The sequence below is a fragment of the Podarcis filfolensis genome (assembly GCF_964270895.1).
Source record: "Podarcis filfolensis genome assembly, chromosome: 7".
Classification (NCBI taxonomy): domain Eukaryota; kingdom Metazoa; phylum Chordata; class Lepidosauria; order Squamata; family Lacertidae; genus Podarcis; species Podarcis filfolensis.
Window position 1 is genome coordinate 42,492,323 of NC_139603.1, and position 16,671 is coordinate 42,508,993.

Here is a 16,671-nt window from a genome sequence, read left to right on the forward strand (position 1 = left end):
AAACAAAGAATAAAGCTTTGCCTAAGGGCATCAGTTCTGTTTTTTGTAAAAGCAATGAATCCCTTAGCTATGAAGCCAGTTTGATTTGCAGATATCTTCATGTGAGATTATACAGTAATACTGTTGAGTGCACAAAAGCAGAAATGTGCCTCATCTCTTCTTTTGACAGATATAGGGTTGCCAATGCGGCCATACCTGCAGCTTTACACAAAATTTGTCCCTCCTGGTCAACCTGAAGAAACCTCCTATCATGGCAGTTCATCTGCCTTTCCCTTTAAACTGCTTGGCCTCATCCCTCTGACATAACTAACACTAGCTGAGGGGTATGTGTGCAGGTACATATAGGTGCACATACAGGTGCATATGAGAATTAAACTAGCTTTAAGCAGTTTGAGAAACCCTGGTCTAAATAATTAATACTCATAATGTCACAAAGAGTTTATGTGCTTCATAGATCACTTCAAAATACAGTAATCCTCAGAACAATTAATCTTTCTATTTTCAATTCAAATTGTCTTTTCCATAGGGATGACCTAGATAAATTATGTGCTACAGTTTGAGTGCTATTTAAACCTTCTCCTCTTAGCAATCAATTCTTTGTGTAGTAACGCATCCCTTTTCTGACAACAGTTGACTCGCAACATGCACAAGCACAGTTTTATATGCTTGGCGGCTGGCCAGCTAAAATTGCATGAATCAAATGCATGCAAGGTGAAGAGCTTAAAAGCTCTTTCTGTGCCAGGTTTTCCCAGCTGTTAAGCTGTCCACCTTGCTCACCAGGCTGGGGAAAGGTCTCAAGCAGGCTCTAGCAGATTTCCGTGAGATCTCATGAGAGCCTCCTAGAGCTCAGGTAGACAGAACATAGGAGTTTACAGTAATAGGTGGGGCAGGATGTTCAGGTCCTATTCCTACTAACTTGAAGTGGCAGTTGCCAAAATTAATTAACCATGAGCCAACTGTCTAAACTAGAATAACTAGATGCATTTAACTAGACTAGCATTTAATATCTAGCATTTAACTAGAATAGTAAGCTCTTCTGCAGGATGACCCATCACAGCTATACTTCAGGAAGGTGGGCACAAAACCAATGCCCATCATCAATTTAAGAACATTAATTTGCAGTGGCGAACACACTGTACAACATTCCATAATGAACCCATGGAATTTCTTGTCAAAACAATGTGAATTCCATTCAGATACATTCCAGGAGTCACTTGGTGAATTTTGAAGGGTACTTAGTTGTCACCGAATATTGGCAAGGGAATCTTATTATTTGAGTCAATATAGCAAATATTTATGTGATTGATGATTTCTGATGACCAAAGTTTGGAATAAGGTAAAACTGGCCTTTGATCATGTTTCTTCATTGTTACTCTTATGTGGAAAATACTTATGTTCAGAGAACTGTGTTTATTCAGTACATCAAACACTCTTTATTCTAAAAGTATGGTTACTTAATCTGGCATCTAAAATTCACATGAAGCCACTCCAACAATGGATATGGTTTAACTGGCTCAAATTCCAAGAGAGCACTAAACTTCAATAACCTAGCTTTATTACAAATATCAACTACTATCCTGGAGCCTCAAAAGACAGACAATCTCCACATTGGCTCTGTTACAGGGCAGAAAATAAATTTAAATGCATTAAACATTTTCTAGTTATGATCTAGAGTCTAGTTATGATCTAGTTATGATCTAGAGAAAGTTACTTTTGCCTCTCTTAATATTTGCTGCCACCATCAGGATCTAACTAATAATACAAACTACATTAACAAAACTAAAACACTTGGTAATTTCATGACCAAGAAAGGTTTTAAAACAGGCAAATTTATTAAAGCACTTTGTGGGAAGCGTATAGACTATATCACTAAAGAAAGGTGTGGTGCTGACAACAACTACAATTTAAAGAACTAACAAGGAAAAGCATGGGAACACACAAACAAACCTGTATTAAGGGACAACGACAGAACAGGAGCAGAGATGAGGAATCAAGTAGAGCTACAAGGTTTTGTAAGGCCATTAATACAATTGTATTTGAGAGAATGAGATCAAAGCAGGAATGATATGAAGGAGCAAAATCATTCCTTCTAAAAAGGAAAGCTTTTTGAATACAAATATGAATACAATAAAAAGCTATAATAAAGAATGAAACAGAAAAGAGACAAGGATGGCTTCAACAGTAGAGCCCTTTAGTCAAGCTGAAACACTGATTTTCCACAATTAATTGCAAGTGAAATTAAGATGGAGGTTCAACACCACATTGCCCAGCAATATCCTTTCTATATATAGTCAAGAACCTCCTACAAAATTGGCCCAAATGTTGCCAGCAAAGTTCAAGTTTCTTCCTTACAGGTTCTTCCCTTTTTATCAGTTCATGATAAGTGTAAGGTAAAGGTAAAAGGACCCCTGGAGGGTTAAGTCCAATCAAATGCGACTATGGTGCTCATCTCGCATTCAAGCCAAGGGAGCCGGCAGCTTTCTGGGTCATGCGGCCAACATTACTAACCCGCTTCTGGTGCAATGGAACACCGTGACGGAAGCCAAATCACACGGAAAATGCCGTTTACCTTCCCGCCGCAGTGATACCTATTTATCTGCTTGCACTGGTATGCTTTTGAACTGCTAGGTTGGCAGGAGCTCGGGCAGAGCAATGGGAGCTCACCCCATCATATGGATTCAAACTGCCAACCGTCCATTCAGCAAGCCCAAGACTCTCAGTGGTTTAGACTACAGCACCACCCATGTCCCTGATGATGAGTGTAGGATGGGATGACACAACAGAAAGCAAAAAGGATTACTAATAAATAGCATCTCTTAATTAACCCAAGGTCAGTTCCTGTAAGAGAAGGCCTTAATAATGGATTTTCTATCATTTTAATAATAATGCAAAAATAGGCTATTCATCATTAATCTCCTATCCACTCATCACCAGGAAGCAATAAAATGGGCTGAACCAGCTAGGAGCCCTTAAAGTTTCAATAATGGTTTGCCTGTCTATATTAGACAGACTCATGCAATCACATTTTTATTACAAAAAGATTTTCACAAATCTGATATGAAAAATACAGAACAAAACACACTCAAAAGCAGTAGGATAATGATGGCATCATCCAGACATTCTGGCAAAAGTGAGTGCCACAGAAAGGCAATTCCAGAGAAATAGGCCAGTGTGGAAGAACCAAATGTCAGAAAAATGGGCACAATTTATAACTGACCAAGGAAATATATATGAAACAGGTGGGGCAGTGAAGAGAACATTTACTTTTCATCAGAAGGGAAAACACAAAGTGGGTTAGACTCCTACTTGTATCAAATGAAAGATATGAAAAGTGGAGACACTGTTGCAGGACAAGCAGCAATTAGGCAACATATTAAATTTGGATAAGAAAATTGGGAAGAGAAGGAAATTTTCAGTGATGTTGTGTTCATGGCAAGATAAGTACCAGAAATTGTTTATATTTTTACTCTGTCCCTCAAACTAGTTATAAATCAATAAAATAAAATCCAATAACCTATAATCCATCAGACTAAAGTCACAATAAAAATACCAGGTCATGCATATACAATCCCCAAAAGGAATGTCAGACAGGAAGAGTCACAAAAGAAAAACACCATCTTGGAAGGAATTTTTTCTTTGTTTCTTCCATTGTCTTTGTTCCTGGATCCTCTTTCAGCTCCTTTCCACTACCCTTACCAGGTTTTCATTCTCTCCCGGTTCTATAGAACCTCTCTTTTCCCTTCATGATTAAGCTTTAGAGTAAGGGTAGGGCACATTCCCTTCGCATCAATCTTCCAGGGACAACATTTCAGAGGTAGTGGGGCCAGAGAATGTAAAACTGTACTTTTGCACAGAAGGCTACTTTCTGCACAAACTCACACACCCCTCTCCATCATCCATTCAGGCAAGCAAAAGGCATCATCAGAGTTCAAATAAAAGTTCCAGACAGGAAGACACATTCATGAAGGGTTCAAAGCAGGGCCAGTGAAAGACGGATGGTTTGGGGGCAGGTTCAGCCTAGATTCGAAAGAGACTTGAGGACCAGGAAAATCGTCTGGAATGCCACATTCAGCTTCCAGGGCCTGAGCTTTCCCAGCTGTGCTGTAGAAAATGAAAGCACATTCAATGCAAAATTACTAGAGACAAGCAGGCCAGGGAGATGTAAATGGAACAGTGAGGGTGGAACCTAAGGTTGAAGACATCTATGTAGAAATGCCAAAAGACACACAAATGAATACAGGTAAAAATATAAAGACTGCAAAGGATAGGACATATTCTTGATAATATCAACAGAAAGGGGAGAGGAATTAGGAGAATTAATTTCAAGGGAATTTATAAAATCCAAAAAATGTTGTTGTAAATGCAGAAATGTCAGTAGCCTATGCAAGAACTTTGACACCTTCATGTGAATGTAGGCTGGTTGCAAGCTCAATGGCATTCCAGTCATGGACAAATGCAAGATGATAAGAAGTCAAATGCGAACGGTTCCCGTCTTCGATACATTTAAAAACTTATGTCATTCTGGTCATTGCCCTTCTTCAACTGAAACTACCTTTCAGGGCTTTTGCATATCTCTAAGCTGTAATTATTGTAAAAACACACACACACACAATTTTTACATTTGCTTAGCCGTTTGTTAAAAGGCTTTTTCCTCAACAAGCCAATTTTAACACACAAAATAAATACATTCTAGGGCTTTCCAAATCGAAGAATTTAGTTACCATGAGCAGTTTTTCAAATGTCTTTGTAGAATGGGAAGTTACCGGTAATTAGAAAATGCAAAATGGCTTTTAGCTGGAAAAGAGAGTGCTTAACACAATCATTTTACTATCTCTACATTTGTCAGAAACAATGTTACTTTTACTGTAGCAATACTGTGTAAAATTCCCCAGCCATGGAATCCTAAATATATCTACCCAAAAACAAGTCCCACTAAATGGGACTTACTCCCAAGAAAGTATAATTGCTGCCTTAAAACATTCCTTTTTCGTTTTTATTTTTAAAGATTTTAAATCTATACATGATTTGTTTAAATAGTAATGTATTATATGCAACAAGTAAACAGATAAAATATATTTCAGCTATATTTTGTCTAACAATTTAAATGTATCTATTTCAGGAGATGAAATCATCCATGAACTATACTGTAACACATCTCTGTAAGGCAACTGTAGGGTAGCTTTAGAAAGTGGCTCCCTGCGTGGAAAAGGTTAATTAAAATTTTACAAGATCCAGCTCTGGCAGAAATGTTTACAAATGCATCCAATAAAGGGAGGTAGTATCATTCAAACAGTAATGATACTTGCCAGCTATATATATGACCAAAGAGCAATGAAAACTGCCATTATTTTACATGTGTAAATAACAGTAAACATGTACCGGTAAGTTGTTTTCCTACCTAATCTGCTGTTTGATAGTTCATACTCTGGAACTCAGTTCAGCAATCTAGTTTTCTTTTACTTTCTAAAATGTAGAATATTATTTACACTGCATGACTTTTCAACATAACTGATGCCTGCTTCCAATTAAATTATTGGGGTGTTATAACTTATGTAACCGCAACAGTATAATATTATGAAGGAGATATTAGCAAAGTTAGGATAACCCCAAGGTTTGCAGAAGTACAAAAATTGTTTAGAAAAACCCCTGAGAAACAGAAGCCAGCCCCAAACAACCCAACAAGGATTGAGCATGCTTAGTGGCCACAGAATGATAACTGACTGGGAAGAAGGGAGCCCTGAAATGGGGGAGGCATAGGCCATTTCCTACTCTATACTGAGAAGCTACTTTTGAATGACTCACAGGGACAGATAGGAGAGCTGCCTATAGAAATCAATACAGATATGAAAATTTTAGCTCAGAGTGAATGACCTGCAGCACAATCCCATTCATCTCAATGCAAAAGCAGGTCCCTTATTCCTAGGTAACTGTACATGGGAAATGCAGCCAATAAAGTCTTCACTTGGAAAAATGCAACTGAACTAAACATGTGTTAGTGAATGTGCAGTATCTAATGATTACTGATCATTTCAGCTTAATTTTGTGCATGTCTGAAAATAGATGTGTATTTCCTCACTTTAGGGGCATAGTGTCTGCCAGCATTCACAAAAGTATACATGAAAGCCAACATTCACATGTGGGGAAACCCAGTCAGATGGACAGAGTATAAATAATAAAATTATTATTATGTGAATACCAACATGCACCAGATTTCAGGTATTCCATAATATATATACACCAAGATATTTATTATTATTATGACTAGAAAGTCATCTTGTTCATATCTCCTGCCACTTGAATAGGGCCACACATCTGTCTCTCAAAGACATTTCCACACATGCTCAGTAATTATGCACCACAAAGAGTAGGTGCATCCCAATTAAGCTGCCTGCAGCAAAGATATTTATACCCTGCCACACACTGTCAAATGAGAAGAAAGCACCATCCAAACAGATAACAGGGAAATTATTTTCCAAGCATAACATGGTAACTAGTTCAACTAAGAGACTGGTTCAAACTCATTATCTTATCAAAAAACATTTTCCACATCAGAAACGGATTAGCCACAACATTCCATTCCATTGTAATTCCTCAGGGAGCAAAAGCAGTTACTCTAACAAGGTTGGTAAAAGAAAATGTGTCTCACACATAAAAGGAAAACAAAGGTGAATTTTGGAGAATATTAACACTAAACAATATCACATATACTGCATATATGTATCATTATAATACTTGGTCAACATGCAGAATCTGACTCTAAAGCAAGTAAGATTACCAGAGGACTCAGGCCCAACCCATTGCTGAAGCAGGGTGAAGCACTGGTCTTGAACAGCAGAAACTCAAGTGGTGGCACCCACCTCTGCCCCCCCCACCTCTGCCACCAGGGAAGAAGCAGTCCTCTCCACCACATTCCAATGGTACATTCAATTCCTTTTCCATCTACACCCTTATCTCCCAATAAGTGGCTGCTCCATAGCAACATCATTTCCAGAAGACAGGCAGGGGCAGCAGAAGCAGCTATCAGTAGTACTGCACTAATGGCAACTATTCTTGCTTTTATGCAGCTGCCATGGCAGTCTCCATGTGAAACAAGGATTCAGTGTGGATGGACAGGTAGGCCACTGTTCTTACCATCCTTAAATGCAGCCTTCCAACACCATCCCAACAGAGTTGTTCCGCCTGGCCTTTGGCGTGGAGCCAATTTGATTCCCTCCCTCTCTTTCTTTTTTCTTTTCCTTCTCCTCCTGCGATGAGGCTACATTTTAATATTTTAATGTTTCAATATTTTAATGTTGTATTTTATTTTTGTTTTTAAGTTGTAATCATTCAACTTGTTTTTATTATTGCTTGTAAGCCGCTCTGAGCCCGGCCTTGGCTGGGGAGGGCAGGGTATAAATAAAAATTATTATTATTATTATTTATTATTATCCCAGAATTAATTAGGACAGTCCAATATGCTCTCTCTTCCTCCTTGGAGTGAAACATACATTTAAAGACACATACTGGATATGGCGGTGGTAGTGCATGTGGTGGGGTGGAGCTGCCCTCCTGACATAGGTGTCACTGTTGTTTATATGGGGCAGGGCCAATCCAGTGGTCCCACCTGTGCAACCGCACAGCCCCAATATTGCCACTGTCACATCCCAACCATGTAATTGAAGCTGGTGTCAGGAAGGCTGCTGTGCTTCACCACACACACTACTACTGGGGCATAGACCATATTATGGAGTTAGCTGCCAACCTTGGAGAAAGTCTTACTTTCCATCAATCAGCTGTGTGGCTAATTCTAAACCTGCTCTATTGACTTATCCATCACCCACATAATTGGCTGCATCACATACCCTTTCACAACTCTCCAAAGCCGCAGTGGAGCAGCCATCTCAATTTTTAATTTGCTTGACTTTCACAGTGTAAGTTAAGTGCTTAAAGAATCACACTTTGAAACTATTACTAGTCAGAGACCGACTGTCAGGATTTTTCTGGTTACCAGCTAATGAGTACTACTGTGTGTACTACAAACTTCCAGACAATAACAGAGCCTATGCTTTATTTTTAGAACAGATCCTGTTTTGGCAGTCACCTCTGGCACATTTACAAGTTGAAGTATTTTTAACATATCTATTTCCTTCTTAACGTTTATGGGGAAATCTGCTGGTTATATGCAATTCTGGATAAATAGAAGAAAGTAATGTACAATCTAGTTACTGTTCAATTGTAAGACATACTATTCTATATGTAACAGAAATTAAGGAGTTCTAATCTTACTTTGGGATTCCTCAGGAATGCAAATACCCATTTGCTACTCAAAAGAATAAACCAGATAATTTATTTCTTCAAGGAAATCAGATGTTTCACTTAACTATCCCTAGAGTATTAACACTGTAAACGCAACAGTTATAATGAGGCTCTAGAGAACTAATAATTATTAATTTAGAAATCAGCAACAAGTGCTTGATATTATTCAGAAAAAGAACTTACCTTTTACAATTCGAGAATATTTGATTATTCAGACACTTCACATGGGGTCTTTCCCACCCACACCCCCTTCTGCCAAGGCCTACTCTGATGCCATTGGATAAATTCTCTGCAAAATATAGGTCTTGTCTACTGCTAAACTTTAGGTCAGGTTTCTTTGCAGTTCTGAAAAAAACCTTTCACTTTATATACACAGCATAGAACAGTGAGCTTTTTGCTAGAGCTACCAGAGTTAGCTTCACAACAACTTGATGCTTATCCAGAGGTACCTCTATTAAATTCTGCTGGAGTATTGCTCTCTGTTTCTAACACATACTTTTTATTCTACAGGCAAATCTGAAGAACAAGATGTAGAAGAATCCAACACTATGTATTCTCAAAACTCTCTTCCAATCTTCTTCAGCGTTTTAGGGCTATAAATACAGAGGCTATAAATTGTAGCTTTAATCCTTCTATGTAGTGTTCATAAATTCCTCATCTTTCCATAATTACCTAGTCCATTATTGTCTTGCATTTCCATTGGCTCACTCTGAGTCATAAAATCATACCACCTCATCTCCAAAGGGCCGAAGCACTTGTGTCCAGTAGCAAAAAGGAAATATCCTCATTAATAGATTCTAGCTGCAACATTTTTTATTTATTAGCAGCCAAACATGTTCGCAGTCTTGAAACACCAACACAAATGTGCTTTTATTTTTTATTATAGCAATACAGCAGGCACGGGCACAAGGAGAAGCAGAGAAACATTATGATTTCTACACTCCTGCTCAGAAGCAACACCTCCTGTTCCACATTATAGTACCACTTTCCTAACTGAAGAGAAGAGACGAAGCTAGGTCATTTGGAGGAGAGGAGAGACGGAGAACTGGGATGCAGAGGGAGGAGAGAGCCGGGAATTCAGAGGGAAGACAGAAACACGTAAAAGGGATTGGACAAATGCAAGAAATCAGTACAGGAGGGCTGTACAAAACCCGAGAAAAGATGTTTTGATAAAGAGGTGGGAAAAGAGTTCCTAAGAGAAGGAACGCTCGAGGTTTGGCAGGCACCCCTTGGTTTCTGAAGAGCGCCCTCTGCCACGGGGCTACCCCTCTCCGCTACTCCCACGGGGCCACCCCTACCTGCGCGCCGAGGCGAGGCAGGGCGGGGGCGCTACGTACCCAGCAGCAGCAGGCGGTGCGTCTGCTTGTATTCCCTTTTCTGCTCCTTGAGCGCCCGGTCGATGCTCTTGCTCACGCGCCTCGCCTCCTTCTCCGCCTCCCGCTCCTCCAGGCGCAGCTTCTCCCAAGGTCTCTGCAGCGCCAGCGGCTGCTGCTTCGCCGCCGAGCCCGACTCGGGCTTGGCCTGGGGCGCCGCCACCGCCGTGGCAGCTGCGAGGGGTGGCGACGGCCCCCGTTGCCGCTGCCGCCCCTTGTCCTTCTCCGCGGGAGCCGCCCCGTTGCCCGCTCCGTTCTGCAGGAGCAGCAGCGGCCCGTCCAGCTCCACCGCGCGCGCCTTGCCGCCTTCCGCCTCCCCGCCGCTGCAGATGCTGCCACTGCCGCCGCTTTTCCCCGCGCTCCTTCCTCGTCCTCCTCCCGTGGCCGGGGCTCCGGGCAGGGGCGGCTGCGGCCGGGCCAGGGGCTCCGCCGTGGGCAGCGGCGGCGGCTGTTGCTCGGTCTCCGAGGTGGTGGTGGTGGCGGCGGCGGCGCTGGAGATGGAGCCGCCTCCGGAGTCCCCGAAGAGCCTCGGGCGCAGGCTGTAGCAGAGCCCCATGTCTCGCGGAACCGAGGAGCTGTGCGCGCGTCCGGGCTGAAAGCGTCCGGCAGGCAGCCGCTCTCAGCGCTCGCCGCGGTCCCCGCGCGTCAGGGCCGCGGAGGGCGCGCCAGGCAGCCCCTCCTCACAGCCCCGCCGCCGCCGCTGCTGCTGCAGCTGCTGGGCCATGTTGCATTTTCCTCGCCTCTCTGCCCTCCTCCTCCTCTGGGCAAGCGGCGTCGTTTGGGCGGCAGCGCCAGCGGCAACTCGCCTCAGATCACCTGACACGGACCCGCCGCCGCCGTGGCTACCTTACCGTAAATACCCCAGCGCAAGCCCACGGCTACGCAGCTCGAGGTTACCGAAGGTCTGGAAGGGGGCCAAGGCGCGCACGCACACACGTGTGTGTGTGTGTGTGTGTGTGTGTATGTGGTGTGGACACACGCAGGATCCTCGTTTCCTCTAAGCAACCCCCTCTCTCCTTGAGACACCGGCAGGGACAACCCTGCCTTTCCTCAGGCGGTCCCTCCTCCTTCGCAAATATAGCCATTTACTACAAACCCTTTTTACAGGCTGAATGGCCCTCCCTAGCTATTAAAGCACTTGGATGTTTATTGCCACAGCATATAACCGCCCTGAAAGTGATCAGCCTCCACCCACTGTGTTGCCTATCTTTTTGTTTTGTTGGCCATCTCTGGCGTTGTAGTAGTTGCTGCACATTCTCACTCTCAATTGCAATGCAAATACCACTGATGTGGTTGAGTGCACATACGGAGAGGTCTGGCACAGAATGGCCTTTTTGAAACCACACTCTTCTGATTGTGTAGAAGAATCTGAGATTTAAATGGCTTCAGTAAGTGGCACTTATTACCTGAGGTCAACAGACCCAGCAGCCTCTGTGCCAACTAAAGACATGAGAGTAGATGGTAAAAGCTACTTTTCTTACACTACATTTCTCAGTGCATGCCATGAAACCCGCTCATTATGCTCTTTGTTATAATGGTGGGATAGCCAGACATGAAGGCAGGTTTTGCAGCACTTGGGATCTTCTATGCAATTTGCTATTAAAGAATGGTAGAATATGCAATTCTACCATTACAGAAACAACCCCCCCGCTAGGTCACTTCTTATCTTTATTTATTTGGAGAGATCACTTGCTGACACCAAGTTTTCTTTCTGGGTAGGACAGATCAATGGCATGCCATTGGTTCTAAAGGATGCCAACATCTTCATGGCTGACACTTTCCCAGATCCTGCTCCCAAAATTCCTCTACCTGAGAAACATCATCACCTGGATTCACAGATAGGAGGCACTTGTGCAGTTCTACATGACAAACCTAGAAGACATGAGAGACTACAACATGTCACTGACAGCTCCTAATTAAAACCATGACACTTCTCTCATACAGGCCTTAGGTGACATTCCTGTACTTAGTAACATACAGTCCCTCAAATTAAAACGCATTCATCAGCAACAACGGGCCACATAACTTGGACCAGACCACATTGCAGGTTCAGGTGCCAGTTCTGTCCCATATCTGCTCTGGGAACATAATTACAGGACCTAATAATGTCATCCACAACATCAGGGGTTCATTTATTTTCTCATCTTCCAATGCGTTGTGTGCCATCACCTGCCGGCAATACCCTTCTGCATTCTGCAAAGGACAAATATGACAGTCTCTACATGAAATAATGGACACAAATCTGACATTTAAAAAAATGGCAGCACCAAAAAGCCAGTGGGGGGACATTTCATCCTCCCAGGATACTCTATTACTGACCTTAAGGTGACCAAGCTGGAACAAAGAGAAAACATGAAACTGCTAAATTACCAATAATCGCAAGTAATGCTATTACTTGTGGACTGAATTGAAGCAATGAATTTTCATAACAGTACAGTATATGTGTTAATTGACTTAAAAATGCCAGGATCTCTGTGTTACAAACAGAAGCCTTTTTGGAGAATGGCCACCTTTCATGGAAATATCACTGTCTGTAGAAGACGAAGAAGAAGAGTTTGGGTTTGATATCCCACTTTATCACTACCCGAAGGAGTCTCAAATTGGCTAACATTCTCCTTTCCCTTCTTCCCCACAACAAACACTCTGTGAGGTGAGTGGGGCTGAGAGACTTCAAGGAAGTGTGACTAGCCCAAGGTCACCCAGCAGCTGCATGTGGAGGAGCAGAGACGCGAACCCGGTTCACCAGATTACGAGTCTACCGCTCCTAACCACTACACCACACTGGCTCTGTACATTTCTGCATCTCATTTTCTTCTGACCTCAGTGTTTACATCTGCCTCCCTCTAAGAGAGAGAGAGGGAGGGGGAGAGAGAGAGAGAGAGAGAGAGAGAGTGTCAGAGTCAGAGTCACACAAAGATGCAACACAGAATAGCACTAAATGCATCTAATGAAGTGGACTCTAGTCCACAAAGCTAGTTCTTAGTAATCCAAATACACGAGCTAAAAATAAAAATCCTACTTCATTTTGTCAAGGTAAGAGAGCAAATATACTAATATGCATTTGAACATTCTAAATAATAAAGCATTAATGAATGTTTACTCTACACAAATTGATCATTTGCTGAAGATTGGCACAGCTAAGTTTTCTCCAGGATGCAACTGTGGAAATCAAATTAAGTCATATGAAGGTCAACAGTTCAAAACTGCACTTCAAATTAGGAAACAGTTAATGGCAGAAAAATGAGGGAAAGCACAGGAAATTAATGATAATTGGTCTAAATGTAAGAGAAAGAGATAACTGACAAAATACTGCAACACAAATAATGAAGGGCATAAGTAATATTTTACCCTTTCCAAAATACGTATGTAACATTTAACCAGATCTAAGTTGGCAAATCGATGTTGGTAATAGTAATACAGTGGTACATTGGGTTAAGTACTTAATTCGTTCTGGAGGTCCATTCTTAACCCGAAGCACTACTTTAGTTAATGGGGCCTCCAGCTGCCGCCCGCCGCTGGAGCACGATTTCTGTTCTCATCCTGAAGCAAAGTTCTTAACCTGAGGTACTATTTCTGGGTTAGGAGAGTCTGTAACCTGAAGCGTATGTAACCTGAGGTACCACTGTAAAGAAAAACAAGACTATTGCTCTAGTTCTGTAGCTAGAGCAATAGTCTTGCTCTATAGCAGGGGTCAGCAAACTTTTTCAGCCATGGGCCGATCCACAGTCCCTCAGACTATGTGGGAGGCCGGACTGTATTTTTTTGGGGGGGGGGAGGGAATGAACGAATTCCTATGCTCCACAAATAACCCGGAGATGCATTTTAAATAAAAATACACATTGCACTTGTCAGGGCTACCCTAGGCCCCAGCTCACAAAGGACCAACGCTGCTTCGTTGTTAAGTATAAAAGCCTTTATTGAAGTTCAGTTTCACTTCCAGAGCCGCAGCGCGCAGCCCCACGTCTAAAGTGTCAGACCACTGATGCTCCGTCTGAGTCTCCTCCCCCTTGACACCAATTTAAGAGTCTAGCCTTGCTCCACCTTCTCCGCTGCTCCTTCCTCCTCTGGGTCCGCCTGCCCGCCGGGGTTCCGCCCTTTCTAGCCTCTTCTCCCGCTGATTCCCCTGAGCCTTCTCCCTCCCTCCGGCGGGCTTTAGGAGCTGGTTCCCCATCCGGGTCTCCTGCTGTTCCGCGCGCCTGCACATTTGAACTTGGCGCGCGCGCCCAGCCAGCAACTTTCCTCCTGACCGTTCCACTGCTGCTGTCACTGCTTCCCCCATCGGGGGGGCTAGCTGCAACTGACCTCCCCTCCGTTGGAGGCGTGGTCAGCCCTGACTCCCTCTCTGGAGGAGACACTGCTCCTGACACATGTGACTCCTCCCCCCCACTACGCTCTGGTGGGGAAACTGGTCCTGATCCTCCACTGCTGCTTTGGGGTTCCCCTCTGGCTCCTTGTTTCTGGTGCGTCCCCCCTGGGACCCCCCTTGCCCTGACCATCGGCGCCCCCTTCTGGGAATCTTCTGATTCGCTGGAGAAGCTCATGGAATCTCTCGGGCCACTGTCATACTCCCCTACGCTGCCCTCGGATTCTTCCCCTTCGCTCTCCCAATCCTCTCTCCCCAGTGCTCCTGCTCCTGATTCCCTGACATCCATCCCCCCCTCGAAGCCCCCCCTTCCCCCCTCCCCCTCTTCGGGTGTGGGTTCCGGGTGCTCCAGTCCAGTGGGTGTGAGTGCGGGATACCATTCTTCCCCCCTGGTGTGTAGCCGGTCCACTGGATCCGGCCCAACCGCAACGGGCTCGTCGACGTCGATTTCCTCTGCTTCCATCTCTCTGCTGATGTGCTCGAATCCAGGATCCTCCCCCAACACGTCCATGTCCTCCCCTCCCCCGGGTACCTCTGGTGAGACAGCTTGCAAAGGTCCCCGCAGCAGCTCCCTGCGCCACCCCACCTCCGGTTGAGTGTCCCACCAATAGGAGCGGTCTGTGGCAAACCCCGAGAGAGACCCCTCCGAGGAGCTAGTGTCTGGCGTCGTCTCTTCAGCTGATGAAAAACCCTGGAACGTACTGGCTGACAGTGTGGGCGTGAAGAGCCAGTCGTCGAAATACTCTGCCGGCATAGGTCTGTGTGGGAAGAGTGCATGGAACTCGTCTTTAAGATAGTGCTCCTCCACGGCATAGCACGGTACCCACCTGTTGGCACTGGCTGGGGTACCTTCCCTGGCGAGGAGGTATTCCACCCCCTCTTCCCCCCACCTCGAGTCCAAAATCTCCGTGACCTCGTTGAGTGGCGTCGCCCTCCGTGACCCCTCCCTCTTCGGAGATTCACTAAGTGTGTCTGGCGCGTTCCCTGTCGCCTGAAACCTGTGGGGTTCCCTGTAGGGTGTGAGCACTGACCTATGAAAGACTGGGTGCATTCTGGAGCCCTCCGGGAGTGTCAACCGGAAGGCCACTGGATTGATTTGCGCCGCGACCTGGTAAGGTCCCAGCTGCTTGTGCTTGAGCTTCCTCTTAGCTAGCGTCCTGGCCGGCACTGCCTGGGCTGCTAACCAGACCCAGTCCCCCACCTGGATGTCCTCCCCGACCCTCCTGTGCTTGTCTGCCTGCATTTTGTAGGCGTGTTTCGCCAGTTCCAATTGCCTGCGGAGTTGCTCGTGGACCTCCTGTAACTCTGCTGCTAAGTGCTCTGCTCCCCTTGGCTCCCCCTCCCCCTTCGTCTCTAACCCTGGGAAAGTTCTGGGATGCCGCCCATTATTGGCGAAGAACGGTGTCACTCCCGTAGACCCGTGCTTCGTGTTGTTGTAGGCAAACTCGGCCAGCGGTAGGTAGTCCACCCAGGTCGAGGGTTGTTGATTGGCGTAGCATCGCAGGTACTGCTGCATGATGGCGTTGACCCTCTCCGCTTGTCCGTTGGTCTGCGGGTGTCGTGCCGACGCTAAGTTGATCTTGACGTTCAGGATGCCCAGCAGCTTCTGCCAGAAGCTCGAGACGAATTGGCGACCCCGGTCGGACAGGATGGACCGCGGCAAGCCGTGAGCTTTGAACACGTGGTCTATGAACAGCTTGGCGGTCTGTTCCGCTGTGGCCACCTTCGCGCACGGAATAAAGTGTGCCATCTTGGTGAACATGTCTACGACCACGAGCACCGCTGTTTTGCCTCGCGAGCTGGGCAGATCTGTGACAAAGTCCAGGGCCACTCTCTCCCACGGTTCGAGCGGCGTCTGTAGGGGTTCTAGTAGACCCGCTGGCTTCCTGTGTACTGGCTTGGCCCTTTGGCAGGTGTCACACCTGGAGACGTAATCCGCGACTTCTCCCCTCACCTTGGGCCACCAAAAGTCTCTGGTTACTAATTCCGCCGTTTTGTCCTTGCCGAAGTGCCCAGCGCTGGGCGCGTCGTGTAGCTGCTGCAAGACTTTCGCGCGGAGGTCGTCTCCGGGCACGTAGAGAGCCCCTTTGCGGATGAGCAGTCCGTCTCGTATCTGGAACTCGTCGTCCTTCGCTGTGCCTCTTCGCACCTCCTCCATCTTGGATTGTGCGAACGAATCCGTCTGCAGCGCTCGACGCACCGCGTCCAGGTCCACGGCAGCTGAAGCGCACGCCCACGCTTTCGGTGCGAAAATGTGCTTGGCCGCCACCGGCGCCGCTTCCTCGAGATACTGCGGCTTCCTGGATAGTGCATCCGCCATGACGTTGTTGTCTCCCGGGATGTATTCTATCCGGAAATCGAAATCCGCAAAGAACTCCGCCCAGCGGATGTGTCTCTGGTTCAGGAACCGCGCCGTGCGCCAGTACTCCAGGTTCTTATGGTCCGTGCGGACTTGCACTGTGTGTCTGGCTCCAACGAGGAAGTGCCGCCACGCCCTGAAAGCTGCATGAATGGCCAGCAACTCCCTGTCCCAGATGGTGTAGTTCTGTTCCGCCTTGCTGAGTTTCCTGGAGTAGAATGCGCACGGCCTCCATTCCCCTTGCGGATCTTGCTGCAACAGGACGGCCCCCACTGCTCTGT

General features: G+C 45.6%; 1 protein-coding gene across 1 annotated transcript in view; it reads right to left on the minus strand.

Annotated features, from left to right (window-relative positions):
- GNAL (G protein subunit alpha L) overlaps positions 1-10,541 on the minus strand; it is a 118,031-nt gene extending 107,490 nt beyond the window's left edge. The window contains exon 1 of the mRNA XM_083622615.1: positions 9,633-10,541. Coding sequence (XP_083478741.1) covers positions 9,633-10,224 — 592 coding nt within the window. The 5' untranslated portion in view covers positions 10,225-10,541. The remainder of the gene's footprint in view (positions 1-9,632) is intronic.
- Between the last annotated feature and the right edge of the window lie 6,130 nt (positions 10,542-16,671).